The sequence below is a fragment of the Helicoverpa zea genome, chromosome 31 (genome assembly GCF_022581195.2).
Source record: "Helicoverpa zea isolate HzStark_Cry1AcR chromosome 31, ilHelZeax1.1, whole genome shotgun sequence".
Classification (NCBI taxonomy): domain Eukaryota; kingdom Metazoa; phylum Arthropoda; class Insecta; order Lepidoptera; family Noctuidae; genus Helicoverpa; species Helicoverpa zea.
The window spans coordinates 7,126,005-7,153,211 of NC_061482.1; the positions used below are offsets into that span (position 1 = coordinate 7,126,005).

Genomic DNA, 27,207 nt, shown 5'->3' on the forward strand with positions numbered 1-27,207 from the left:
CTGAAGAGTTTGTTTGTTTGTTTGAACGCGCTAATCTCAGGAACTACTGGTCCGATTTGAAAAATTCTTTCAGTGTTAGATAGCCCATTTATCGAAGAAGGTTATAGGCTACTTTTTATCCGGGTTCGTGGAGAGGTTCCCACGGGATGCGGGTGAAACCGCTGGTAGAAGCTAGTAATACATATAAGATCAATCGCATTCCAACGACATTCGATTGGTTTGCGATTGGTCTGCTATTTTGGTGATTTTGGTCTATACGGTAGTTTGCTCTACAATCATATCGCAATCGTAAATAATTTACAGACAAAATGATTCATAATGTAGTCACAGAAACGGATAAAAACGTTAGAAAAATTACAATACAATAATAATATGTTTGTCTTAAAAAAACCTACGTAAAACTAGGCGGTACAATACAAAGATTTAAGCCCATGGAAATATTAAAATTTGCCCTATGGGTGAATATAAAAGCTAAAAAAGAAGCCGACCCCAACATAGTTTGGGAAAAGCTCGGAAGATGATGATGGGTGAATATAAAAAAAAAACAAAAAAAACACTATGGTTTCCATTGACAGCAATGACACTAATGACAGCCCGTCTCTAAAACCCCGGTTTTCGCGCCATTTTTACCCGTTGTGGGTCTACAAGTCATTTATTTTTGAACCTCCGTCGTATTTCAACCTGTGAAATAACGCGTTTTGTAATAGCATGTTCTAATATTATAGTTATTAAATTATCCCAAAATGCACGTACGAATACGCATATTTGGTAAACCAGACACCATCGTAGTTGTTGAGTCGAAGTTGACAAAGATTGATCAGTTTCGGCGAGTTATAAAGGATAAGTTTGGTGTTCAACCGAAATTGCAGAGATTGTTTTATGGTGGTAAACTGGTGAGTAACATGACTTGTTGATAATGATTAATGTAATCTAAGTTTGAAACATCGCACAAATGAATTGTTTAATCGCTTTAAGCATGCAATAACATTTTGAAACTCGAATGTTTATTCAAGTAAGACAAACAAATTCGGACGTCAAATCACGCGGTGACCGTTAAAAAGTCTCAACGGTTAAGTGGAGGGAGCCTAAGGGTGCGTCCACATCTGGCGAATGCGCCGCGAATGCGCAGCACGCGAGCCGATCGCGAGCTGTCCGCGAGCTGCGCGCGTGCATTTTTGTTCGTGCGCCGCTTCTGCGCCGCCCGCGCGCAGCTCGCGCGCGACCTAAGCGCCGCACGCGAGCGGCGCGCAGGCGGCGCGCGACGTCCGCCATCTTCGATAGTACTGAGCCAATATACGGAACTGTAAGGGCGAGAACTGATTGCGCGCAGATCGCGCGCCGCTCGCGCGCTCTATACGAGCCTTGCGTGAGTTGCGCTAAAGAGGCGCACCGAACTATTGCAGTGACTGCACGCGCGCAGCTCGCGGACAGCTCGCGATCGGCTCGCGTGCTGCGCATTCGCGGCGCATTCGCCAGATGTGGACGCACCCAAATAATTCAAAAGAGAATCGTTAAACCACCACTGACCAGTAATACAGATTGCTATAAAGAGCAATAATTATTATAATTCTGTAATATTTTGTCATGAGTATATCGATACCTGGAGCTCAAAGGGCGAAACGCCATTTTGGCGTAATTGACCTTTTAATTCAGCCCTACAATTTTTTTCTCACCTCTATCAATCTGATTTTGCCTATGCCAAAAAAAATATTTGCAGAAAATAGCACATTTACATTGAATTCTTTGATTTTAGGTGATGATTATTATGTATCGACAATAATTAATAAAACAACCTAACATATTTACCAAGACTAACTTATCATTAAATTCACGTGTTCATTTTGCCTGAGTAAGAAAATATGTTCATTTAATTAAATGTATTTTTTAATTGAAATTCATTCAGTTTATGCAATCTTTTGATCCACCCTGGAGATCTGGAGCATAAACCAACAAACAATTATATGCACCTTTAATTAAGACTTATTATCAACACTATTGTATTATGTTTCTGCTAATAAAAATGTTTTATATTAGCTGGAAAATGGATACACATTCCACGACTATAACATCAAGCTCAACGATGTCATACAGCTCATGGTTCGAGCGCAGCCCGAGGACAGTCCCAAGGAGAAAAAATCACCTAAAACTGAAGACAGCAAACAAACTGAGCAATCCAGTCAGAAGCCTGAAGAGTATCAAGGTAAGAGAACAAAATACAAATTAAATTGAACAATATTCAGACCATCTTGCTACAAAAGAATTTCTTTTGTTCCTACCTTATCATATGTAATGCAACAAGGGGGCTCTTTTATTTACCAGTGCCCCATAACCATGCTTAATCCCATGAATTAGTTCTTTGATGTTTTCAAGGTGTTACTTTTCACTATTTACAGATGCAAGTAGCACATTATATAAAGTTGGAGACCTCGTAGACGTGAGAGATCGTGAAACAGGGGCTTGGTTTGAAGGCAAAATAACTAAAATAGTCTATGACCTTACTTTGCCACACATCCCAGATGCAAAGGATAAGTCCACCAGTGACACAGAACTAGTTACAAGTCCTGATCAGAGTTTTGACACTGAGAATGATGTAGAAAACAAACCACCCAATGAAACCACAAATGGTGACAGTTTTCTAAATAACAAAAGTAAAGGAATAGCACGTTATTTTAGTAGAACACCCAAAGCAGTGCCAAAAAAACAAACTGAGAAAGAACTTAGCAAAAGCGAGCACCATAAAGATTTAGATTCACTGCTGCTCTACAAAGTGCAGATGGACACTGAGTAAGTAACATCTCATATCTTACTTTCAATAACTCACCTCCCCACTCAGAGACATTTAATGATTACTTAAGTCACTCCTTAGTGACGGAATGTCATACAAATTCTTCACTAAGGAGTGGCTTAAGTAACCATTAAATGTCTCTGAGTGGGGAGGTAAGTGCCTTCATTCCATATTGCACTATCATTTTGTTTATAATTTCACAGTGAATCAGATTCGAAGATCTATTGTAAATTAAAAGAAATAAGGCCTAGATCAAGAGTGGAAATAGACATTAATCATCTCCAAGAAGGACAGACGGTCCTGATCAACCACAATACTGAGGAACCACTGGAACTTGGATATTGGTAAGATTTACATATAAAGATTTGGGTCTCCCAGAAGTTCAATTTTTGTCAGGGTCAGTGACAGTTTCGTATTATATTTTTATTGTCTCTTATATAGGTCACTTATTATGTTGGTAATTCAAAAATGTATAATATGTAATTTTACATGTATTCAATTAATTTTCACAGGTATGATTTCAAAGTAGCCAACATAAAGAAAGTGCGATCAACTTATGAGTTGAAGGGAACGCTTTACCTGGGAGCTGATGCAATACCAAATGACACTTCAGTTAGAGTGCTTGACAAGATATATGCCATTGAAGAGGTGGTCCCACTAGCAAAACGGTCTGATGATTACAATAAAATGATGGTCACACCCCCAGAAAAGAGTAGGTTATTCGAATTAACTATATTAATGTTACTTTGTATATGTTTAATTAATGTTATAATCACACATTGTTTTAAGGATCTGCACCTTTGAATTGTTTGACTTGTCGTGACGATGAAGACACTCCTTGCAAAGATTGTGGCTGTTATTTATGTGCTGGGAAGGAGTTCCCTGACAAAGTAAGTGATTCATTGGTTCCACTATTATGCAGGAAACCACATTAATTTCATCTTTAAATTACTTTATTTGTACACTTATGTTGCAGATGCTTTTATGTGATGAGTGTAACAACGGCTACCACATGATTTGTCTTGACCCACCCCTCACGGAATTGCCCGAAGGAGACTGGTACTGTCCATCCTGCAAGAGGGACCCTAACGACGTCATCGCACCAGGAGCTGCCAAACAAACTAAGAAGGTTTCCAAAACAAAACGTGATTGGGGCAGAGGAATGGCTTGTATTGGTCAGTATATGAACATTTTATCAATTATAAAATTATGCTTGCGTGTACATATTAGAATTCTTTATATAAGGCTGAGCTTGTTGCAAATCCAAATATGCCAAAATGCGAATTGATGTAAAACATGACCAACTGCAGCTACTGCCAATGGCACTGCAATAATTGTTTAAGAATCGAAGTAAAGACATAACAGATAGACATATAGTATTATGTGTAGTGTAATATCATAAATGCATGTTCAATATTTGTTTAACATTGCATAAAAGAAGTTTTTGATGCAAATGAAACCATGGAAAACAGCTTTTCTTCTATAGATAAATAGAGTTTATAGGTTTCAGTTGAGCTGAAAATATATAATCAGCTTCTAAAAGCCCATGCATACAGCAGGTCACAGCTACTATAATTACGCACAGGCAAATAATATTAAAAAAAAATATTGTGTAAGAAACATGTATGCCCACTGTGACTGTTATGTAAGTTACTATGATATGAGCGAAAGATTGTAAAAATGTATGTTTTGATACACCCCAGCGAAAATGTCACAGAATGGACTAACCTTGTAATACTTACAATACATTTTCATCTGAGAGCGGAAGAAGTTCTGTCGGGACATGGGTGAAACTGCGGATTGATGCGAAGCTGGTACTCAATTAGTTCAATACAAAGTATATGAGCTATTGTGTACCTGTTGTTGACGAAGTTAATCATATAAGGGTTATCGCTTTGCTGTATATATCCTAGTTTATCCATAAGCAATATGCATGTGCGAAAGTGACTACATCTGACGCTGGAATTGGTTTATAATTGTATAAATAGTTTGATTTCGATATAAGTTTGTTACTCTTTTACGGTAAAACCAGAAGAGAAAAGAGATAATATCGCGTCTCACGATCTTAAGGTGATCCTGAGTTTTATTATAAATGCGAGAGTAGTTTTGTCTGCCAGTCTGTCTTTAACTGAATTTTGGTACACAGATAGCCTAGAGCCTGAGGAACGACACTAGCTACTAATATCAAGTTTTTTATACAATAAGGTTTAAGTGCTCATGAATTTTGCAGGGAGGACAAAGAATTGTGCCATGCCTGCAAACCACTTCGGTCCGATCCCTGGCATTGAAGTAGGCATGTGCTGGAGATTTAGGATACAGGTTCGTTTGTTTTATTTTTTATTATATTTTATATTTAAATTTGGCTTAGTCGTTACGGGTAGTCAGAAGCCAGTAAGTCTGACACTAGTCTAACCAAGGGGTATCGGGTTGCCCGGGTAGCTGGGTTGAGGGGGTCAGATAGGGCAGTCGCACCTTGTAAAGCACTGGTACTCAGCTACATCCGGTTAGACTGGAAGCCGACCCCAACATAGTTGGGAAAAAGGCTTGGAGAATGATGAATTTAAAGGACAATGGGCAGATTGGTATACCCCACCAATAGCAATGTCATATATATCATTGGATAGGCCTTTTTATGTAGAACAATATTTACTATGACAGCTTTGCTGAAATGTTTGTCCGTTCTGAGATATAGATCAAAAACTGTGCAAAAGTTAGAACCAAGTAATCTATTCATAACTCAAGTTTTTAAAGGAAAATCTAAGTACTACTAAGTGTATGTCTTGTAAGTACTACCTGTTGTGCCCGTTAGGGTCCATAACTGTTATTGTTATTTAACATTTCAACTTTTTACTGTACCAACTGGATATTGGGCGTAATGAGAAAACGCACCAATAGCAAAGTCATATATATCGTTGGACAGGTCTTTTTAACCACCAACCTTCTTTTTAACCCAAAATCCAGTTGATACAATAAAAGGTTGAAATGATACATAATAGTAACAATTATGGACCCTAACGGGCACAGCAGGTAGCACTTACAAGACTTACACTTAGTAGTACTTAGATTATCCTTTAAAGACTTGAGTTATCAATAGATTACTTAGTTCTAACTTTTGCACAGTTTTTGATCTATATCTCAGAACGGACAAACATTTCAACAAAGCTGTCATAGTAAATATTGTTCTACATAAAAAGACCTATCCAATGATATATATGACATTCCTATTGGTGGGGTATACCAGGTCCCATATATTTGTGCCCATTGTCCTTTGGCTTAGGATCAATGAGCTTATTTGACTTATAAGCTTATTTGTCTATAGGTAATATTCAGTTATTCCATTCCATTTCCAAATTTCAGATATTCAACTAATTCATCTGGATGTATGGATGTTTGTGCCCCTTTCAAGTAAAAACTGCTTTATGGATTTTCATGAAACTTGAAAAGATTGATTGATTAATGGATTTTGATGACTTGGCTTATACTACATTACTATTACTGCCAATTCTATAAATATCAGAGTTACATATAGGTTGTTTTTTATCCGAACGCGGTATGCGGGAAGTTGTGTCCCCGGGAAGCAGGCGAAACCGTGGGAAAAACTAGTATTGAATATGTAAATTGACTGGTGGTCATCTAAACAGTCCAAAGCTTGTGACCCGTAGTGATACCTCTCATTGCCTTTTGCGGTAGACCAGAAAACTGTGACGACCAATGCACTATCTATACTGTTCTTAGTACTTATTTATTCATATCAAATTAAGCTTTCCAGTATGTCCATTAAAAAAAAATGTTTTTAGTTGTCAGAGACGGGAGTCCATCGACCATCTGTATCAGGAATCCACGGACGTGACGTGGAAGGCGCGTACAGTCTCGTATTATCAGGTACATCTACATTGAGTTTCGATAAGTTGGCAACAATCTATACTAATATTATAAAGCTGAAGAGTTTGTTTGTTTGAACGCGCTAATCTCAGGAACTACTGGTCCGATTTGAAAATTTCTTTCAGTGTTAGATAGCCCATTTATCGAGGAAGGCTACTTTTTATCCCGGTACGGGAAGTAGTTCCCACGGGATGCAGGTGAAACCGCTGGCAGAAGCTAGTACTTAATATTATACATGTGAAAGTCTATCTGATACGCATTCATGAATAAACTAGTGAAAAGATTTGGATAAAAATTGATACAAAAATAGGCAGACAATATTAATCCGTTTTACGAGGGTATAATCACCTGCTAAAGGCAAGGAAGGAAAATGAGCGGAGATGTCACAAGGCAGGTAGGTCAGGCACTTTTTTGTAGGTCAAGTAACTTTTTTGTAGGTAACTAACGAGGTGTTCGAGTTCCTTGTCAAATCGAGCCGAATCTTTGACAAAGATTTGTCTCTATTGATTGGTACCCGTCCATTTTTTTCTAAAGAAGGCGTATGAGGGCGGAGTTGTTAACGTTCCTCGTCCCCCGAACACCTGCATTTTGGCGCGTATGTTAGGAGATTTTGCCTTATGACATTTCCACTAGTCATTTTGTTCTCCGTGGCTGCACCTGCGATAAATTGAATTCTTGAAAACAGAATACAAAGTTGTGGTTTTTCGGACTCTTGACGTTTTTTGACCTTTATTCAGGTGGCTATGAGGACGATGTGGATCACGGCTATGAATTTACATACACGGGCAGTGGAGGTCGAGACCTCTCCGGCAACAAACGCACAGCCGGCCAATCCTTCGACCAGACACTCACTAGAGAAAACAGGTAACTTCTTTCATATTTCCTAATCGATATATTTCGTCTTCGAAGAAAGGAATGCCGCAAAATACGGAAATCTACGTAAATATACTCAAACGTTTATTCAAATGTAGGCTGATAAATCAGCACTTTTCGAACGTTAAAAACTAGAGACAGTCCCCAAAATACCCCTCTTCACCACATCCTAAGTGTTTTAGCAGGGAATAAGAAGTGGCGCAACACATGTCTATCTGTTAAGTTGGAATTTAAGAACCAGGGGCCCGATTCTCCTAATTTTACTTAAGCGACATACGATTCACATTCGACTGCGATCCACTCACGACTCGATTACGATTGAAGCGTATGTGCATTCCGCTATTTTTACTTTGAAATAAACGTTTTTATCCTTTTCTGTCATTCAATAATGAATCATTTTGTCTGCAAATGATTTACGATTGCAATATGATTGTAGAGCAAACTACCGTATAGACCAAAATCACCAAAATAGCAGATCAATCGCAAACCAGTCTAATTTCGTTGGAATACGATTGGTCTTATATTAGTAGCAGAATGCCCGATATGGTTAAAACTGCTAGTGCGATCAAATTGTGATTCGATTTCTATTCAATTTTGACATTATTAACTTAGGCGAATTGGGCCCCAGAGTTATACAGTACAAGTCAAATAAAATAAAATCTCAATTTCCTTTCATCTTCGAAGAAAGTAAAGACGCAAAATACGGAAATCTACTTAAATATAATAATGTAAATAATTTGTTTCCAGGGCGCTAGCTCGTAATTGCGCTGTGAAACAAATAAGTGAGGAAGGTGGAGACGCGGGCGACAATTGGCGCAGCGGCAAGCCGGTTCGCGTCGTGCGCTCTTTCAAAATGTTGAAGCATTTCCCCAAGTACGCACCCAAGGAAGGCAATCGGTTAGTCGGTTATTTTTTATACTTTAAAACTTACGATACAAACCCAATTTAATACCGCCACTGTACAAAAAGTAATTGTACCTATAGATACTTGCCTCTGCTTCAGACTCTATCATGTGTATCAAAACCCCCCTTTTAATAGACAAACAATTATGCACAATTTTTTTTAGATATGACGGAATATACAAAGTGGTGAAATACTACCCAGAGAAAGGTTTATCTGGTTACCGTGTATGGAAGTATTTGTTAAGACGAGACGACCCCAGTCCCGCTCCTTGGGAACCCGGCGTTAAGGAGTTTCCAATCATAGTAAGTAATTAAAACCTTTACAAATAAGTTTGTCGCGTATAATATGAGGTGAAATATTTACACAGCAGTCGTCGAACGAGGCTGCAATTGATTCTCTAACTTTCTTTATTGTATTCTCCGTAGTATCCCGATGGCTACTTAGAAGCAGAAGCTGAAAAGCAAGCTCTGAAGAAGAATAAAAGTAAAAACGGTATAGGTACCAAGAATGGTGGTAAGGGCCGAAAAAAACGTGCGCTGAGAGAAAGCGACCAAACCACCGATTCTGACAGCGAAGGCCCGCCGCAGCCTAAGAAAGGAAAAACCTCGAAACAGAGTAAGCTAATCCATTATGCAAATACAATAGAATATCAGGTTCTCGTACTCCATAGCAAAATTATTAATCTTGATTGAGCTTTTAAGTTTAACTAAAAAGGATAATTGTATCAGAACGAGTAGGTTTATACTATGTATGTATTGTATATGTCTCCTTTTTGGAAGACTGGTGTGTCGAGAACCATAATTTTAGGCTGGCAAACTTGTTAGTATTATTATATTATTATTTTAAATTCCAGCACCAAAAATCAAAGCCGCAGAAAATCCAAAGACTAAAATCACTAGCACACCCGCCAAAAACCCCGACGAGGAGCCGCCTCGTAAACCTGAGAACTGTTTGAGCGAAGAAGAAATGGCTGCCATCAAGGCTGACACGCTTAATAGCAAGCTTTGGAACGAATGTCTCATTGTGTGCAAGGCTAGGGGCAAGAAGGTTGGTACCATTCTATATTCCCTGTTCCCCGCGGTTTCATTCGCATCCCGAGGGAATTAATTCTCTTAATAAAATAGCACAAGTTACTCAGCAATATCAGGATTTTTATGTTGAAATAATTTTGAAATGGGACTAGTAGTTTTTGAGTGAATACAAAACGTATAATTATCTCTTCTTTATAGTGTATATGGGTGGGTTGTTTGATCATCTATCTACCTATACAAACATCATCTCCCGAGCCTTTTCCCAATCATGTTGGGGTCGGCTTCCAGTCTAACCGGATTCAGCTGAGTACCAGTGCTTTACAAGAAGCGACTGCCTATCTGACCTCCTCAACCCAGTTACCCGGGCAACCCGATACCCCTTGGTTAGACTGTTGTCAGACTTACTGGCTTCTGACTACCCGTAACGACTGCCAAGGATGTTCAATGACAGCCGGGACCTACAGTTTAACGTGCCATCCGAAACACAGTCCATGGTGTCTAAGATATACTTAGAAAGTACATACAAACTTAGAAAAGTTGCATTGGTACTTGCCTGACCTGGGATCGAACCCGCGCCCTCATACTTGAGAGGTTGGTCCTTTACCCACTAGGCCACCACGACTTACCTATACAAACATATAAAAATTAATCCCTATATCCCTTGGTCACGGCATCCCGCGAGAACTTCTGAACCGATTAAGATCAAAATTAGAGGGGAGGTAGCTTAGATTCACCTTACGACTACGGGAAGCAGTTATATCGGGACGCGGGCGAAACTGCGGGCGGAAGCTAGTTATAAAAAGATTTGACACTATTACCCACTTCCTGACACTATAGACAAAATACCTAAATGTTACATTTGTATATTATGACTTTTAGTAAGCAAGTGCAACTTTTGTGGAACTCTGTTCCTTCAAACAAATACAGTTAATTTAATGCTTTATAGGAATTTGTCGAGTACGTGACGCAGGTATTCCTGTGCATCATTTGTCAAGAAGTTGCCGTTAGTCCTGTTACTACGCCGTGCTTGCACAACTTCTGTATGGTAAGTTAAACAATTTTTATTGGAAAAATGTATAGACATGTACAGACACGTATGAGTTACAACCATCTGCTTCCAAATAATAATCACAGTCCACTGGATACTTACATATTTTAATATTTATTTTAGTTTGTTTACGCTACGGATCTGCCTCTTTGTCTCTAATTAATCTAGAATTTTCTCCAAATTACAGGCGTGTATAAAGCTGGCTTTCAAATCAATCGGTGGTCAGTGTCCGTATTGCAGACAAGACCTTGCAAAGTACGAAATAGAGCCGAATGAACTGTTGAAGACCGCACTACAAACCATCATGGCTGGATACGACGCTGGCAAGAAATAGACTGATATTATAAGAATTAATAACATGTTCTATCGCAAATATACTTGCATAGATCGGAAGGCAATTACGGGTTCAAAATGTAATTAAAAAACTATACTGTAATTAAATTAATTTAACACATCTTGTGTGAGACACTTCTTAAACATATTAGTGACAGCCTGGATGCTGACGACCAATTCAAGGTGTATACGAGCTCTGAGCTCTTAGAGCTATCGTTACGTTTATTGTGTTTCCATCGCTTCTAATTAATATAAATAAAGACAGTCTTAAAATAAGTCGCAGTTGTTCGCAGTCGCAGTTCTGTATTTATAATAGTCAGCATTTGGCGTATTTCACGTGTTTTAACACTCTTTTTTTTTTCTTATTAGATAATAAGAAAAAAAAAGGGTAAGAAGGAAGGACAAAAACTAGACGTGTCGGTTTTCCAATATTCACAATAAGTTTTTTAGCTAAATACTTGATTGATCTAGAAAGAAAGAAAATAAATTTTATTGCGCAATAAAAGACGCATACACAAAAAATATATAAAATTAGACATAAAAAGAAATAATAAATAGAAGTGAAAAATATGCGTCTTGATCTGATATTGTTAGTGTTTTATTAAGTGACTAGCCGCTTTCCCGCGGTTTTACCCGCGTTCCGTGGTAATTTCTACCCGTACCGGGATAAAAATATAGCCTATGTTACTCGTGGATAATGTAGCTTTCGAATGGTGAAAGAATTTTTGAAAACGGTCCAGTCGTTTTTGAGCTTATTCATTACAACCAAACAAACAAAGTTTTCCTCTTTATAATATTAGAGTAGATTATGAACAGATTTCACAATAAAACACACTAAACAAATAAAGCGTTAGAAATATGTATTTTTAAAAGTACTCGTAAATTGATTTTGAGTTGATTGCTGATTGATGATTATTATTGATTGAATTATTTTTATATAGTTCTATTTGATGTGATATGATAAGATGCTCTTTCGAAGTTTACTCGCTATTTTTAGTTGATTTACCATCCGCACTTTGTGCTCTCCATTTCCAATATGTATCTAAGACTTCACTAAGTTAACATTCGATATGAGGCGTGGCCTAAAATCGTGGTAGTAATATACCTCAAAGCAATTTTAATTATTATTTTTTTGTAAAAAATTAAGGATACCTGATGAATACCTAAAGATACACATTTAAATGTATCCATATTTTCTGATTTTAGAGTTCTTTAATGCTTTACCATGTGCCTTTTTAGACTTGTATGCCGTTTGGGTAAACATGTGTATTATAAAAAGCACTGCAGACTTATCACCTTCATTAAAATTAATGCAGACTTCATATTTTTTTTCTTCAAATAAAGTCTTCAAACCCACAAAAAATCGGTCACCGATTATCGGACGCAGGCGTGCAGCCTTATTCAAAATTCTGGTAGTCGGTGGCTCTTAGCCTAATAAATTTTAAACAAAATAGTTATACGTACTCGCTTTGATATTGTGCTCTATTTTATGTTAGTAATTAGATCTTAGTTAAATAAACCGGTACTTATAAGTTCTTGCTACCTCAAGATATACTTTTTGTCTATAAGATTTATGGGCAAAATCAGTTTAACTACTGCTAATATACCTACAAGTAAATCATTCGTAGATCTTAGACATTTAAACCAATAACGATGAGGCTTGTGAGTCGTTTTTTGGACGGCTTCGTAAACCAGAAGTACTGACTTAAGAATTTCGCGGTATTATATGATCGTCCGCCTTCCTCTGTGTACCGTGTATTCTCTCTTGTCATTAAGTGTCTTAAGCACCATTGCCTGTAGTGCTTTTTGCAATCTATGATAGCGTTTAAACAACGGAATAGATTTAAGCATTTTTATTTATGTAATTATCTACTATGTTGAGATGTCAGCAAGACGTGGCTTATTATAATGTTCCATGTTTATTACGATTTTTATAGTACAAAGTAATATAGCTTTTTTAGTTATTTTTTCCGTTAGGTTTATTTTAAGATTTATTATCTTATAATTTCTTGGCCCTAGGATTAGGTTATGGAATCGAATTAAGCCTTCATTTAAATGTGTTAATGTACCTTGATTTTGATTGTATTCAATTAGCGTTGGAACGTAATATTAATTAATTGAAATCGTTTGAGTTTGCGCAGATTGATCGCAGTGAAATCCCAATGACAACAACATGTATTGAATATGGTCAACTACATACAACGATCAATTTTTTAATGCGCGTCCTATTAAGTAACATACCAGGTTATAGCAAAATAAAGTGGAATATAAATATTTTTGGTCGCCGCATACTCGACATGCTTCTACGGACGAAGCCGAGGCGAGCGAGTTTTTTGAATAACCATTAACAAGAACTGATAACGTGTGCTATTAACTTTAGATTATTAATCTTTAAAAAAATTATTAAGTATTTAAATAACATTCCTTATTTAATAATTTACTGTCATCAAAAGGGTTTAACTTTGATTATGTAACATGATAGATGATGTCAACCGAGACATGAATCATTGCATGTCTGTTGGTCTGGTAACTCATACAGAAATATTTATAACACTTCTAGATTTTTTGATTTGCGTTCAATTTTTTTTGTTTGGGTAATCCTCCGGAAAATTATGTTGATTTTTTTTATTAATAAACTTTAGAATTTTATGATGAGTACTTATTTCTTTTCTTTCCTTATTTATTAATGGACCGCCTCGGTCTTTTCTGACGGCTTGGGCGAAAAAAGAAGGGAAGTTTTAGTTCTGCCTACGCCGAAGTGGAACTATGCGTTCCCGGGAGACTGCGTGCGTGCAGTGTGCATTGTAGACTTCACAGATTCAAGAACCTCATTATTTAGGATAGTAGGTCTTAACTGTTTTACAATAGGTTGACAGTTTCTTTTTTAAGAATTAAGGACTAAACTATTTGTTGTATACCAGTGCTAAAGTTTTTCACTGCTAGATGAAATAAATACACAAAAATAATTAAGATAATCATTTTTATTAGGTACATTTGGGTTTGACCTAATTACACTTATGAGCACATTATCACTGTCGTGTTCAACACACAGCACAACAAACAAATAATCGAAACTATGTGAATACATCCTACTAAATATATTTATAGCTATCAACATCACAGTTTGTATCAATATGCATGACCGGAACACGCTTGGCATTTGTACTAAATTGTATGTTTTGAAGGAACTAAGTATCTGTGAAAGCCTTTTGAGAAAAAAAAAATAGTAAAGAAATATTTGAAAATCATCAAGTAAAAGAAAAGCTTAGTAAGTAGAATTATTAATAAAAATTTAGATCATGACACATCTAATCCGGTCTAATATGTAGGTACAACCAATTTTTACGGTAACAATGTTTTTTTTTTGCGAGGTTTTAAAATTGAAACTATATTTTGCCATTGTGGTAATAAATCTGCCAATGTTCACAGACGCAGCTAGTTACATAATTTGGCGTGGATATATTGCATATGGCGAAGAATTTATACATATACTTATAAATAATTATTTTCTACAAATAAAAAGTTAGAAATGTTGGCCTTGCAGTATTTATCCTCAACGTGATGCACGTCTTGTCGTCCAGGCAAGCCAAACGAAGAGAGTTTCAACTTTCGTTAAGCTGAAGCAAGGTATTAAGTATAGAAAATTCAACTATTAGCAAATTATAATGTATCCATGTTGTTCGATGTTCATTTGTAAGCCCGTATGAGTTTTGTAAAATTAAGTAACTTAAAATATTTTACTATCCAGTTCTTTTAAAAGCCTGTCTACAAGTCTAAGCTGTACCTTACACAAATTCTAACTAGGCACGGAGTAATGTCGACGTATACAGAATGGCACTTTCGAGTTTTAGCTCTTTGAACATCGAAGAAAGCAATTTCATATAAACCTAAAGTGATTGTACTAAGGATACTATAGCAAAATGCCACACTTTATCTTACACTCAATCTCACTGAATTAGGATAAAAGCTTAACTAAAAATATATTTATAATTAGAACTTATTAATAGTAACAACCGTTCCATGTATAACCCGACAACTGTAATGAGACTGTATGGTACTTTAAATTAACGTTAACAAGGCCTATATATTATTAACTAAATGCAATTATAAATATTGTCATATATAGATATTATAAGAAAATATTTAGTAACAATATTTTGGATAGTAAACTCCAGCCAGGGCATTAATATACTTAGCTGGAAAACTAGCTATCACCTTTAAATTGGCGTGTTTAAAATGAATCGACATACATTTTTATGTGGAATATAAAAGTTCAATAAATAATATAACTATGGTAAACGAAACGATTCCATCGAGCAGTTCGAGAACAGATTAAGAGGCTGACAGCACCCAGAACAAAATACGTACGAGAGAGAAAGAGAGAGAGATACAAATATAAATTAATTTTATAAATTAACTCATGTTAAAGCTAAAATAGCTTTAACATGAGTTGAGTAGGTAGTCAAAAATAAAAAAAATAACCAAGTTCTGTATTTACATATGGACTCGTTAATGTTACAAACTTGGTATTTGTATGTACGTTGAGTAATACAGATATTTTTGTTGGAAGATCATTTTAAGAGGTAAGCAATTTTTTTTTGTATCGAGAAAACTTTTCGAGAACTTATTTTGAAATTAACAGGGTTTTCAGAAATATGTTCAAGATTAATATATATATTTTTTTGCCGTCAAAAACTGTATAGATTTATATAGCCAATTAGGGCTGTCAGCGCCTTAAGAAATTATTCAAATTGATGACCAGTTTAGCGACCTATGTTGCAGTATAATCGGAAACGAGTACAGTTACCTTCCAATTGATTTGATGTAGTTTTATACATACTTATTACCTACCCAGAGTGGCGAACAAGGTTTGCCTAAGCCTCGCTAAGCCTAAGCCTAAATCATCAGAGTCGTCGGGTACGGTGCTCAGAAGATGACAAGTATTTTTGTAATTTAATAATTTTAAAATCATTAATTCATTAAAATGTTATAACGGTCATTGATAAATTAAATTGATTTATTTGAAATTTAAATTAAAATAAATATTTATTATAGTTCGGCCATTCAGAGAATGCGTTCCTGACACGTCGCGATTGAACTGACGACGTAACTTTGCAATGGCGTTGCAGTTACGATAAAAATATTTTTGCTGGTTGTTTACCGTTTTAACAATTGAGGAGCATTAAAACAACATTATTATATCAATAATCAATGAATGTTATTACGTCGTCAGTTCAATCGCGACGTGTCAGGAACGCATTCTCTGAATGGCCGAACTATAGAGCATTTAATAAATCACTGAAAACATCACAATGCTCCTACAATTAATACAAACATTTATTTTACCTACATTAATAATTAATCAATAGCAACTGCTTATCCACTGTTGTCAACGGGACAATGAACAAGTGTACCTAGATGTTACTTTAACAGCATTCAGTATTGTACCTACGTGAAATATTTCCAAGTAGCTTATTATCACACTATCCTACACACGAAGGAGAAAAGACTAGCGGAGATGCCCTAACGCAGGTAGGTCACGCGCCTTCAGGTAGGTCAAATACGTCACGACTACGTCACGGCAGGCGTGGCTGGACACCGCCCATATACCGTCCTTTACATCAAACTGACATCTTGTCATGGTTGTATTTTTACCACAATTTCAACAGATTTTATTTGTTACTCGATTAAAACGATGAAATGCGCTATCATTAATTGTAGAAATTGCTCAGGATCCAAACTCAAACATACCATAGGATAACATTTCACGTGTAAGTAATATTTTAGCTTTAAAACATATTTTTTGCTAGAGACATCTGTCGTCGAATAGCTGCATTTCTAGAACCTCTAAGTGAATTTGTATTATTTTCGTATCAATCTTGTATCAATGTATATTATTGGTACCAATTTTTGCCTTAAAAAGCAGCTTCATTTTTCCTTGCATCCTACAAGTTTTTTAATAGATTATTTACAAACCAAAACATATGATATATTATCATGAAAATTTAATATTATAAAAACACCATCTTTCGGTAAGTAGTCGACTTACGTATATTTGAAGTAAAATTGTGTTCATCAAGACAGAGAGACCCGTTACAAAATTAAGTGCTACCAGACATCGAAAATGCAATCACCCATTCTTAAAAAAGATCTTATTTAAAAAAGCTGCAATTATCTTAAAATTAATCATAACTCTAACTATGTAGATTTATTTATATTCATCACTAGCCGTTTTCCCGCGGTTTCACCCGCGTACCGTGGGAGCTACTGCCCGCACCGGGATAAAATATAGCCTATGTTACTTGCATATAATATAGCTTTCTAATGGTGAAAGAATATTTAAAATCGGTCCAGTAGTTTTTGAGTTTATCCATTACAACCAAACAAACAAACAAAGTTTTCCTCTTTATAATATTAGAATAGATCAGCAATGTTTTACATAGGTATATCTGTCTTGCCGTACATACTTTTTGAATGTACCTTTACTCAGAGCAACATCCGACTCACATAAAGTCTGCTACTTATTTAGTGGATGCGCCGTTATGATACAGTTGTGAAAACTCTAATTTGATAAACACTGTCCCTATAATTTTAATTCCCATTTTTCTTGGTGAATTTCGTAATGTGGCAACATCGAAAATAACTACAGTCATCGCAGCACGGTTCTAGAACAAATAGAACGAATTTTCGTGCTTGTGATGCCATAGTGGCTAGTAGACGAACTAACACAATGCCATAAGTTGATACTTAAATTACACCATGGGGGTATTTTAGACCCGTGGTGAATAAAAATGATTTTTCATCGAGTCTCCGTTTAATGGTTCCTAGATACCTATTTCATTTCTGGAGGAGTAAATAAATTGTTGTGGGGCAAGTTCTCTGCACAAAATAATACTTATATAACAATTAATTTTCTAACTTTTTTATCTCTCTCTTTTTCTACGTTTATTTCAAATGAATGCTTCTTTAAACTTTCTAATTGAATTACTATTTTAAAAGAATTATTAATTTTGAATATTTACTTTACTTTTGAGTATGTCACTAGTGGTCGATGTTAGTTTAGGGTTAGATATTAATCATCCTATTTCACGCTAGATGGATTTACAAAAAATGGGTGGCTTCCCATAAAAGGCGTATAAGGGTGGAGCACGGGTGGAGACAGTAACGTTCCTCGTCCCCCGCTCACCCGAATTTTGGCGCGCTGCTTTGTTAGGAGATTTTTCGTTAGGGCATCTCCGCTAGTCTTTTCTCCTCCGTGATCCTACATCTATAATAAAGCTGTCTTAAGATTAACAATATCAACAAGTCATAATACATCTCTTATCGTTAACGTTTGCATGGAAAACGTCAATCAAAAAATACTTATAAAATAATCTATGTAACGAATTGTGTAGGTACCTAACAGGAATCGCTGCATTGTACAATGCGGGATTCCGCGATGGCACTGTGCGAGAGTGGATCAACGCTCTCGGCTGTCGAACTTCAGGGTGTTAGCGTTTCGTTTTGGGCCATGGTGTGGTTCGACGCAGTTTCAATGACGCTAGTGCCAAACGTAGCGATGATGCGTTCAAGTGAGGTCCATGTGCCTACGACAAGTCCAAGAGCTCCGAACAGCACAACGATGGCGTTCTTGACGATCATTCGGATGCGTTCCGACCTTGACACGTAGTACCAGTAAGTGCAGCTCTGGATCAGGGCGGGGAAGGCCAAGCCGAGAGCGGACAGGCACAGCGCTCCGAACAGTGAGATGAACAATTCCAGAGCTGGGACGGCGGCTGCGATACCGACTGCAAACAAATACAAACATGCATATTTTCACGATCAACAAGACCTACTTCGGTGCTTAAATCTTATTTACTTCAGATGCAGGTCAAACAAGTTATTGTTTCAGCTTGTACTACAATTAAATATTATTTGTCTAACCACGTGCAATATTTTGTTTAAACACAAGGTCAACATACAACTGAATTCAAATGTTTACCACTTACAAGTCAACAGTACGATGACGGTCCTCAAGAGGTACTCCCAAATGAGCCGATGCTTGTTGTTCAGCATTCGGATGCCGATGTACTCATTCCACAGGATGTCGATGGCAACGTAGCAGGCCAGGCCATGGGTGATAAAGATTGCGAAGGCAAGCAGGCATTGGACGACGTTGGCAAGACTACGACGGAAAAATAACAGTTAGATACCTAAGTACCTACGTAAATCTGTGAATTATAATTCTACCTCTAGAACCTGGGGTTGATGGCAAAAAAGTATCGCAGCAAGTTATTTTTTAACTGCTAAGTGCTGGTTATCATGTCAACGTATAACAGCGGACAGTATTGCCTGGAGTGTTTTCCTAAAACTTACTAAATGCGAACAAGTTATACTGAAGACTCACATTTCTGTATTAGGCAAGTTGAGTGTAATGCTGCCTGCAGACTCGTCTCCGTACTGCAGGTAGCCGAACAGCCCCATGCCTACGTACAACACGATGATGCTGATCATGGAGCAATTTAGCACTCCGAACTTGCCCACGAAGTCTCGCGGTGTCTTCATCTCGTTCTCAAGGGGCAAGATCTGAGGAAGATATAAGTACATAGTCAAATGAAATAAAGTGACTGCATTTCTTTTTTATAGATAAAATAAAATGAACAGATGCTTTACATAAATAATTGAATAAAGATTCGGATTGGAATAGGGTACGACTCAAGATTATTGATAAATCGTAAAATGTATTGAAAGAGGTCAGGAAATAACGAATAAATCAATCTTCTACTAATGTTAGGTAGAAAGATACTTGTAAAGTAAAAAATATTTGCTCACCACACCAATAGCTTCAAGTGCAAAGAGTACAGTTCCAAAGAACAGTGGGAAGTTGGCCAGTTTTCCAGCGGGGACCTTGCCTTCCAGAGTGGGCGTATCTCTGAAGATGTAGTATAGAATCATTCCGAAGCTCACGATGGTCACCGCGTTGGCGATGGCGGAGAATGGAGCGAGATACTTCAGGTCCCGCACCCAATTGATGAGTATCAGCGGTAGGAGAACACATAACATCACTTGAAAAACGGTTATTTCTATACCAAAATGCTTTGTAAGCACGAAGTAAATGTTATCTGACACAAACACCACGTACACACAGCAGGTTCCTATCTGGTACACCAGTAGGAAAGCGTTCACGACGTGCCTGGAAAAGAAAAATAATAAATTATGTAACGCAGTAGGTACCTATCTATACAAAAAAATCTGAAACTGACTATTAACGTAATCTGTGATAATACTTAGTAGAACATTGGTTAATGAAATTAAGAGTTTGTATCGTAAGTTTTGTCTTCCTACGTTTGATTTAGAGCTCTTATTTTTCATAGTTTATTGATTGGTATCTGCATATGCAACTTTTCCATTTCTATAGATGGATTTCAATATACTTAACGATAACCAGCCGTAAAATGGTTTGATTATCGCTAAATGGTACATTCTTTATTAGTTTAGAATTTTAGATGATGAGTAAAAAAATATCAAAGTAAAGATTCCTGAACTATTTATATCCTGATAATCCTACGGATCTCTCGATGAGCGACTTGAGTTTTCCGTAGGTCACTTTTATTCACTTTTATTGGACTCCATAGATACTGATTACTTATTTAGGTACTGATAAGGATTGTGAAATATATGTTTTCAATGTTTATTCCAAAAGGTACTTCAGTTCAAGCACCTCACTTTATTGTTTCAATTTTAAATCTTTATCTGTTTTTGAGATACGGCTGAACACCTAGTTACAAAGAAGGTATGCTATATACCTAGATATAAATAACATAGTATGTAAGGCCATCACTTGGGTACTTCAACAATCTTTTTAGCATGTACTGTTCTCAAGAACCGTTCGACCTTGTCTTAGTAGCACCTAAGTAGATTCATAAATCTTACATACTTACCTACTTACTTAATTACACACCTACTACAAAGTTTTTAAGATAGATTAAATCATTATTTGCTTCATATGCTCCATCTATTTTCATTAAGTGCTGTGTCGTCTATTCTAATAATAAATTGGACTTGTTTATTGTTACCTACTTACTTAACGAAAGCCGTCATAGGATGATTCACCTTATCACTAATATCATAATGAATGCTAAACTATTTAGCTCAATAATAAAAAGGAAACTTACGCTGCATACGGTGCACATGCTTTGCACCAGTCGGGCCCCTCGAGGAGTGCGGCTTCTGCAGCGGCCGTGTACGACAGTGAAGGCACTTTTCTTCTCTTACACAGGACGTAACATGAGTCTATCAGGATATGTATGCAGTACGTGCAAAGGACGCCAATGATCACCGTCCCGACGGAGCCCACCACGTAACCAGCGTTGGAGAAGGCTTTCGGCATAGCCAAAATCCCAGTCCCCAAACTGCCCTTCATCAGATGCAGAAAGGTTTCCATGTTCCTGTATAAGAAACCGTAGATTAGTTTAACTGAAAAGAATTCTTATACTTAATGCCTATTTTCCAGAAACAAAAGCTATTAATTAGGTACCTGCCTACCAACGTAAAAACATTAGCTACCTATTCTTTTCTAAGGAACTAGAGGTAGGTAATAAATAATTATGTTATAATGATTACATACATAGTAAACATTAGGTATCCTTAAGTTGTTTATACCTACTAATCTGCGTTTACGCGGGTTTGTCGATTAAAATTAAATTATTCATGTTGTGTTTTTCCATGGCACTCTGTTATTTGAATGCCAATACGAGTAGCTCCGTATTGTATCAATGTGTAGCTGTATATATCTTAATATGTACCTATATATTATAGATAATATGTCCTTATATGTTCATATCCGCAATATCAGTTCGTGCAATTTCACTAAGATACTTTTCAGAAAAGCTGAACTCCTGCGTAAATTTTTTGCAAAAGGGATTTTTTAACTACGAGTGAGTGTGTATATATGATAGATAGATAGATAAAACATTTATTCAGACAAACGACAAGACATCATAAAGATACACAATAAGAAATAAAACAAAACAAGAAGTGGGTAGAAAGACAAACATAAAATACAAAAATTAACGGCGTGGTCCAGTGTCAACTTAATTCCAAACGCATGGTTTATCATGTCTAGCAATGGATTACTATACTGTACTGCGTACATTACCTACTACATCTAGGTAGGTGAGGATTTTGCCTTTGGACTTATAATGTGACCGAGTTCTCAAGGAAGCGAGTCAGTCTTGTACGGCGGCAGACTGGTTGCGGTTAGACGGTCAACATCAATGCATAACAATCTTATCTGCATTCCAGTCATACATAATATATTGCCATCGCATGACTTAAATGTTACCAATATATAAGGAAAAATCCTTGTTGCCATTTGTCATGAAGTTACAGAAGGAAGCAAGTGTAGGAAATTGTGGACGCGGAAGTCCAATTTTGCATTCATGACCCAATGTGGTTTAGGTCAATTTTATTGAGGAAAAAGTTGTACTTAGATAGAAATTAAATTATATCGTCGAAATACGGCATAAACTTTATTGACATAGGTTTGAATTTAATATTGTTTGTTGAATCTTCTTTCAGAATTAAACGGTTTAGGTAGTTAACTGAGATTGTACTCGTCCTCAATCTCATCAGTAAATTAAGCCGTTGTATACACTTTTTAATAAGTAGATCCCTCAGGACGTTTACCTAAGTGTTTAACCGAGTACATAGGTGGATGACGTAGCTTTTGCTACTTGAGCATATCATCTAGGTATCCGACAGTCCAGATAATGTGATGTCGTGTTTTTCTCAATTAATAATAACGGTCAGGATAACTAACATGTCGATAGGTTCACCATGCGGCGCGTGCGCATGTTATTTTTTTTATTGGCAGATTGGCACACAATCGTGCTCCACGAGACTCATTAATAATAAATAAGAAACACGTGAACTTCGAAGTCAGCTACTTTGTTGTTAAATGAAAGTTGAAACTAAGTCAAGACAATAAAGTTTCGGTCTAAAAGTCGCAGTGGATTGGTTTGTTATTTGATGCTTATTTGATATGATATGTAATAGAAATCACATTTGGAAGTGAAATACATATTTATACGAACTACTAAATTATATACATCCGTGCCTATATACGTAGGTAAAATAGGTTTTAACTAATCAAAAAAATATATCTAAAATTAATTATATGTATCTAGTCAATTGAATGCAGGAAATAAAGAAAACAGTAATTAGACGAGGCAAGTTACGTACCGGTAAGTACAATCAACGAATGGTTTCACCACTACCGTGTGCGATAATAATCTTACCCTCGACTTTGATCAAAACCTACGAATTTGAGTACCTAAGTGAATTTTCGTAAAGTCACCCTTGCCGCCCCCATTCCAACATGAACTAGTTGACTCCTACTTAAATTAACGTCTACGTAGGTACCTAATTATGTACTTGGGTAGCTTCTAATAGCTAGGTACACAAATACACAAACACAGATGCTTAGTTCTCACCCTACACTTAGGTAGTAGGCAGCTTATGTTACGTAAATAATAATTGAGATTGACTTACGTGGTGGGGTGATCCACGACTCTGTTGTCATAAGGTTCATACTCCTCCACCTCAGGGATATTCTTCTCCTTCATGTTAACGAGGAAGATGCTCTTGTCTCCCGGCCTCTTCTTCTCATCCTTTACCGGTGATAGGCTGCAAAAATCACAGGTTTAAGAACACAGGTCTTCGAAGTTATGTAGGTACTTAGAACTTAGTACTAAACCACTAGTACCGACACTTTAATTTCTATCACTAAACACATAAGTAGGTATAAGAAAAAAATCATGGAGAACACTGAACTGGTAACCCGATTAACCATTTTAATTCGCACACAGCTACGAGAAATTTCGCAACAATAACTGGAAATATGAACGTTATTGATTGGCACACTTTTGTTAACACTCGCAAAAGCTACTAAATCTTAACAGAAATATTGTAAATAAACCTACCACAGGAAATTTGATCATTGTAAATATATTTGTTAAGCTAAAGGTTTTGTGCACGTACCCCTCCATCGCCCCTCCAGTTATACATTGCTAGGAGACCGATGTTACTTTATTGATTTACAATTTCTTCGTTTATTGTTTAAGAACCATTTTTCAGAACTGCAGCAATATAATGATCGCGCGTAATTGATCTAACCACTAACGGGTAGTGAACATAATCCACACTTGCCTTCAAGTGTTGAACTAGTACAACACAAATAAATCTGACCTTTAAAATATCGATTGGCTAAACTACCATAAGGTCTGAAACCTACTTGTGGTGTGATTTCGCATTAACGTTGCAATACTTGCATGCAGTTGTTATAACACTAACAAAAACTAATTCTAATGTATTGAAGGTTGATTAAACCTGTGGAAAGTTTTTCACTCATCACATCATGAAATACTCTTCACACTTACTATTTACTTGGCATTTTCAGTGTTGCTCCAATTACATTCTAATCGATTGTTAGCATAGTTATGGTATGCTTATGCTATATGGTAGGCTTTTCGGGTTTCCTAAGCAAAAAAGCTTTTGTGCTAAGTATGCTGCCATAGTATTGTAATGTTTCTGAATTACATTTCAAATCTCAACGAAAAAACTGATCTACCTACAACAGGTTCCTCTATTTTATCCGAGTACAACTATTTATGTGTTCTAATCAATAAATACAACTAATTTAACCTGTGCCACGAAGCATGCACAAACATATATTTAATACCTGACCTCACGTATGTAAGTACATATTGTTAGGAATTGTCACAATGTAGTAATTAAGGGTTGACGTCAATGAGCCTACTCAATTCAGATCTCGACTTCTACAACTTGTTTGTTTACTTCTAATTATCTGCGAATATGTAGGTATACCTAGTCATGGCCAAAGTGGAAAAGTTCAATAAAAAGTCGACCTTAAAGTTGACGGCAAATAAAACGGATACCTACTAGTTATAATTAGGCATTCAATTTTAGTTCTGAGTAATAGAAGACTTTCAAGGAATCATAAGAACTAATTCATAATATTAAAATATTAAGGGATTTAAATCGTTATACTTAGTTATTATCACATCCTTATGCAGGGTCTTATGAGAAAATTATATGTCCGCATTTATTTTACTCATTGGCGATTTGAGTATCCTACTTATATCCTATCCTACTTCTTACTTATATTATAAATGTGAAAGTTTGTGAGAATGTATGGTGGTATGGATGCATGTTTGTTATTCAATCACGCAAAAACTGCTGGACCGATTTGATTGAAATTTGGTATGTAGATAGGTGATACCCTGGATTAACATATAGGCTACTTTTTATCAACATAGCACGCGGGCGAAGCCGCTGGCGGAAGCTAGTAACAAATAAGTAGTTAAGTACCTCTGGGGAAGAAAGTCGTCCGGCTCGAACGACGGGTTGACCATAGGTCCGCTCTGCCGCCGAGCCCATTCTTCTGCCTCCTGAAATTAAAGAACAAGATTTAATAATACACACTCCATGTACCATGGTTTTACCTGTTTCATTTTATCAAAACATTATTATGTTTTTAAACCTGAAGATTAGGTAAAATTAACCTCTCAGGTACGTAATCAAGCACTTCGATACATTTGTAGGAAAAGTCGCACATTTCATTAGGAAGTCTGAAGACAGCCAAATCTGTGATATCTCACTAATATTGGCTCAGAATGTGTTTATTATAAGAGCTGCGCCCACGCAGTTTATTCGGTAGAGCATCGGGCACACGACTTATGATGTACATGTTTATAATGAGGACTATTCTAGTCCTGGTTACAATATCATTACAATTAATATTTGGTAGGTACATAAATGTAATTATTTTTTCCGGTTTTCCTAGGATGCGGTCCGAAATGGAATATTTCGGTACGGTACTTCTTAAACTAAGTATTATTTATAATTATAACTCATCAGTCCTATTGTGCAGTGGAATATTTATAGGATGAGTAACTTATTTGTAAATGCAAACATTTATAAACATGATTAATTTATAAGTTACGGTGCCAAATTATTTCTTGATTTCAGTTGAAATACTTTTTAAATGTACTATTTTGGGGACTTTTCAAGGAAAAGTTGAGTAATGGGTTTTATCGGTAATTTAATTGATTGTTCTCAGTACGTAACACATCATTCTAAATATTTTTTGGTTACTATATCTGTGACTGTTAACAATGAGAATTTTTGATTTTCCCCGTCTGGTATTTCACAATTTCCTCCAAAAAACCTGAACCCATTAACGGCCACTTACTGTTTTCCATTTAATGAATAGGTAGATACCTGCAGCAACTTATAAAGAAAGGGGTATATTTTTTTAACACTCAGTTTACTAAGTGCTGTACCCAACTAAATTCATACTTTAAAAAGTTATTTTTATTCCTCGGATTTTGGAAACATAACCAACCCAACATTGCTAAGTTCTCAACTTTTCATCATCACTTTCGTAGGCTGTCAATGCGAACAGTACTAAAGTCTGAATCTAGTTAAAACCAAGTAGATATGTACTATATTTAGCTATTCGTCTACAATACAGTCACCCTTATTTACAAACAAGAAGTCATGAACAACAATGTCAGTTGTTGGATGTCGCCCAGTGGCTCAGATGCCCAACGCGATCCAGAGGACCGATGTCAGGAGTTGCCGTCTAGTAATACCGGACACTGATACATAAATGAATGCGGTGTTGAATGCTGATTGTATGTCCCTATATTCTGTAATTAGTTTCTGCCAGCGGTTTCACCTGCATCCCGTGGGAACCTCTGCACGAACCCGGATAAGAAGTAGCCTTCTTCTATAAATGGGCTAACTATCACTGAAATAATTTTTCGAATCGGACCAGTTCCTGATATTAGCGCGTTCAAACAAACAAACTCTTCTGCTTTATTATATTAGTATATAGATAAAAAGATCGTGGTTTTATGTTCACTTACTTTTCTAGGAAAAATCGTATTCTGTCTAATGTTTCGCTAATCACTCATAAACGTGAATTAAAAATAAGTAATACTTAAGGGCAGTTTAAGAAAATTCTTCCTTATAAACGTTGCTTAATCATGTCTTAACTAACATTTAATCATTACTTAAGACTTTAAGTAGTGATTAGTTAAAATGTTGCTTAGAAGGTGATTAGAGATTTTATAAGTAAGGGGGTAAGAACTCTATTTTCTAAAAAAACTGTTTTAGTCTATTTACTAATCCGCGTGTTTGGCTAACGAAAATTGTAAATGTATTAAGTACAACATAAAATCATAGGTTACTATTATTTCCTTGTACTGACACTAATAAAAACGAATAAAATTCGTCACGAACTTACCTCTACAAACTGCCACAGGGTGGTCGGTATCTAACTCAG

At 36.3% G+C, this 27,207-nt stretch overlaps 2 protein-coding genes across 2 annotated transcripts in view; one reads left to right on the forward strand and one right to left on the reverse strand.

Annotated features, from left to right (window-relative positions):
* The first annotated feature begins 606 nt into the window (after nt 1-606).
* LOC124645091 (E3 ubiquitin-protein ligase UHRF1-like) lies at nt 607-13,505 on the forward strand. The gene is made up of 16 exons (XM_047184832.1): nt 607-893; nt 2,035-2,200; nt 2,394-2,784; nt 2,989-3,129; nt 3,298-3,497; nt 3,575-3,675; nt 3,762-3,960; nt 5,016-5,104; nt 6,583-6,667; nt 7,405-7,531; nt 8,288-8,437; nt 8,608-8,746; nt 8,870-9,059; nt 9,298-9,491; nt 10,422-10,520; nt 10,711-13,505. The coding sequence occupies exons 1-16, from the start codon at nt 744-746 to the stop codon at nt 10,855-10,857; spliced, it is 2,568 nt and encodes an 855-aa protein (XP_047040788.1). The 5' UTR covers nt 607-743; the 3' UTR covers nt 10,858-13,505.
* A 4,482-nt stretch (nt 13,506-17,987) lies between these two features.
* LOC124645333 (proton-coupled amino acid transporter-like protein CG1139) overlaps nt 17,988-27,207 on the reverse strand; it is a 37,670-nt gene continuing 28,450 nt past the window's right edge. The window contains exons 2-8 of the mRNA XM_047185135.1: nt 25,227-25,306; nt 23,388-23,522; nt 21,011-21,283; nt 19,668-20,028; nt 19,243-19,421; nt 18,845-19,020; nt 17,988-18,643 (exon numbers count right to left, since the gene is read on the reverse strand). Coding sequence (XP_047041091.1) covers nt 18,339-18,643; nt 18,845-19,020; nt 19,243-19,421; nt 19,668-20,028; nt 21,011-21,283; nt 23,388-23,522; nt 25,227-25,306 — 1,509 coding nt within the window. The 3' untranslated portion in view covers nt 17,988-18,338. The remainder of the gene's footprint in view (nt 18,644-18,844; nt 19,021-19,242; nt 19,422-19,667; nt 20,029-21,010; nt 21,284-23,387; nt 23,523-25,226; nt 25,307-27,207) is intronic.

Coding starts and splice junctions, on each gene's coding strand:
- LOC124645091 (XM_047184832.1), top strand. CDS start 744: ATGCACGTACGAATACGCATATTTGGTAAACCAGACACCATCGTAGTT. Junction 9,060..9,297: donor AGGAAAAACCTCGAAACAGA/GTAAGCTAATCC, acceptor TTTAAATTCCAG/CACCAAAAATCAAAGCCGCA. Junction 9,492..10,421: donor GCAAGGCTAGGGGCAAGAAG/GTTGGTACCATT, acceptor AATGCTTTATAG/GAATTTGTCGAGTACGTGAC.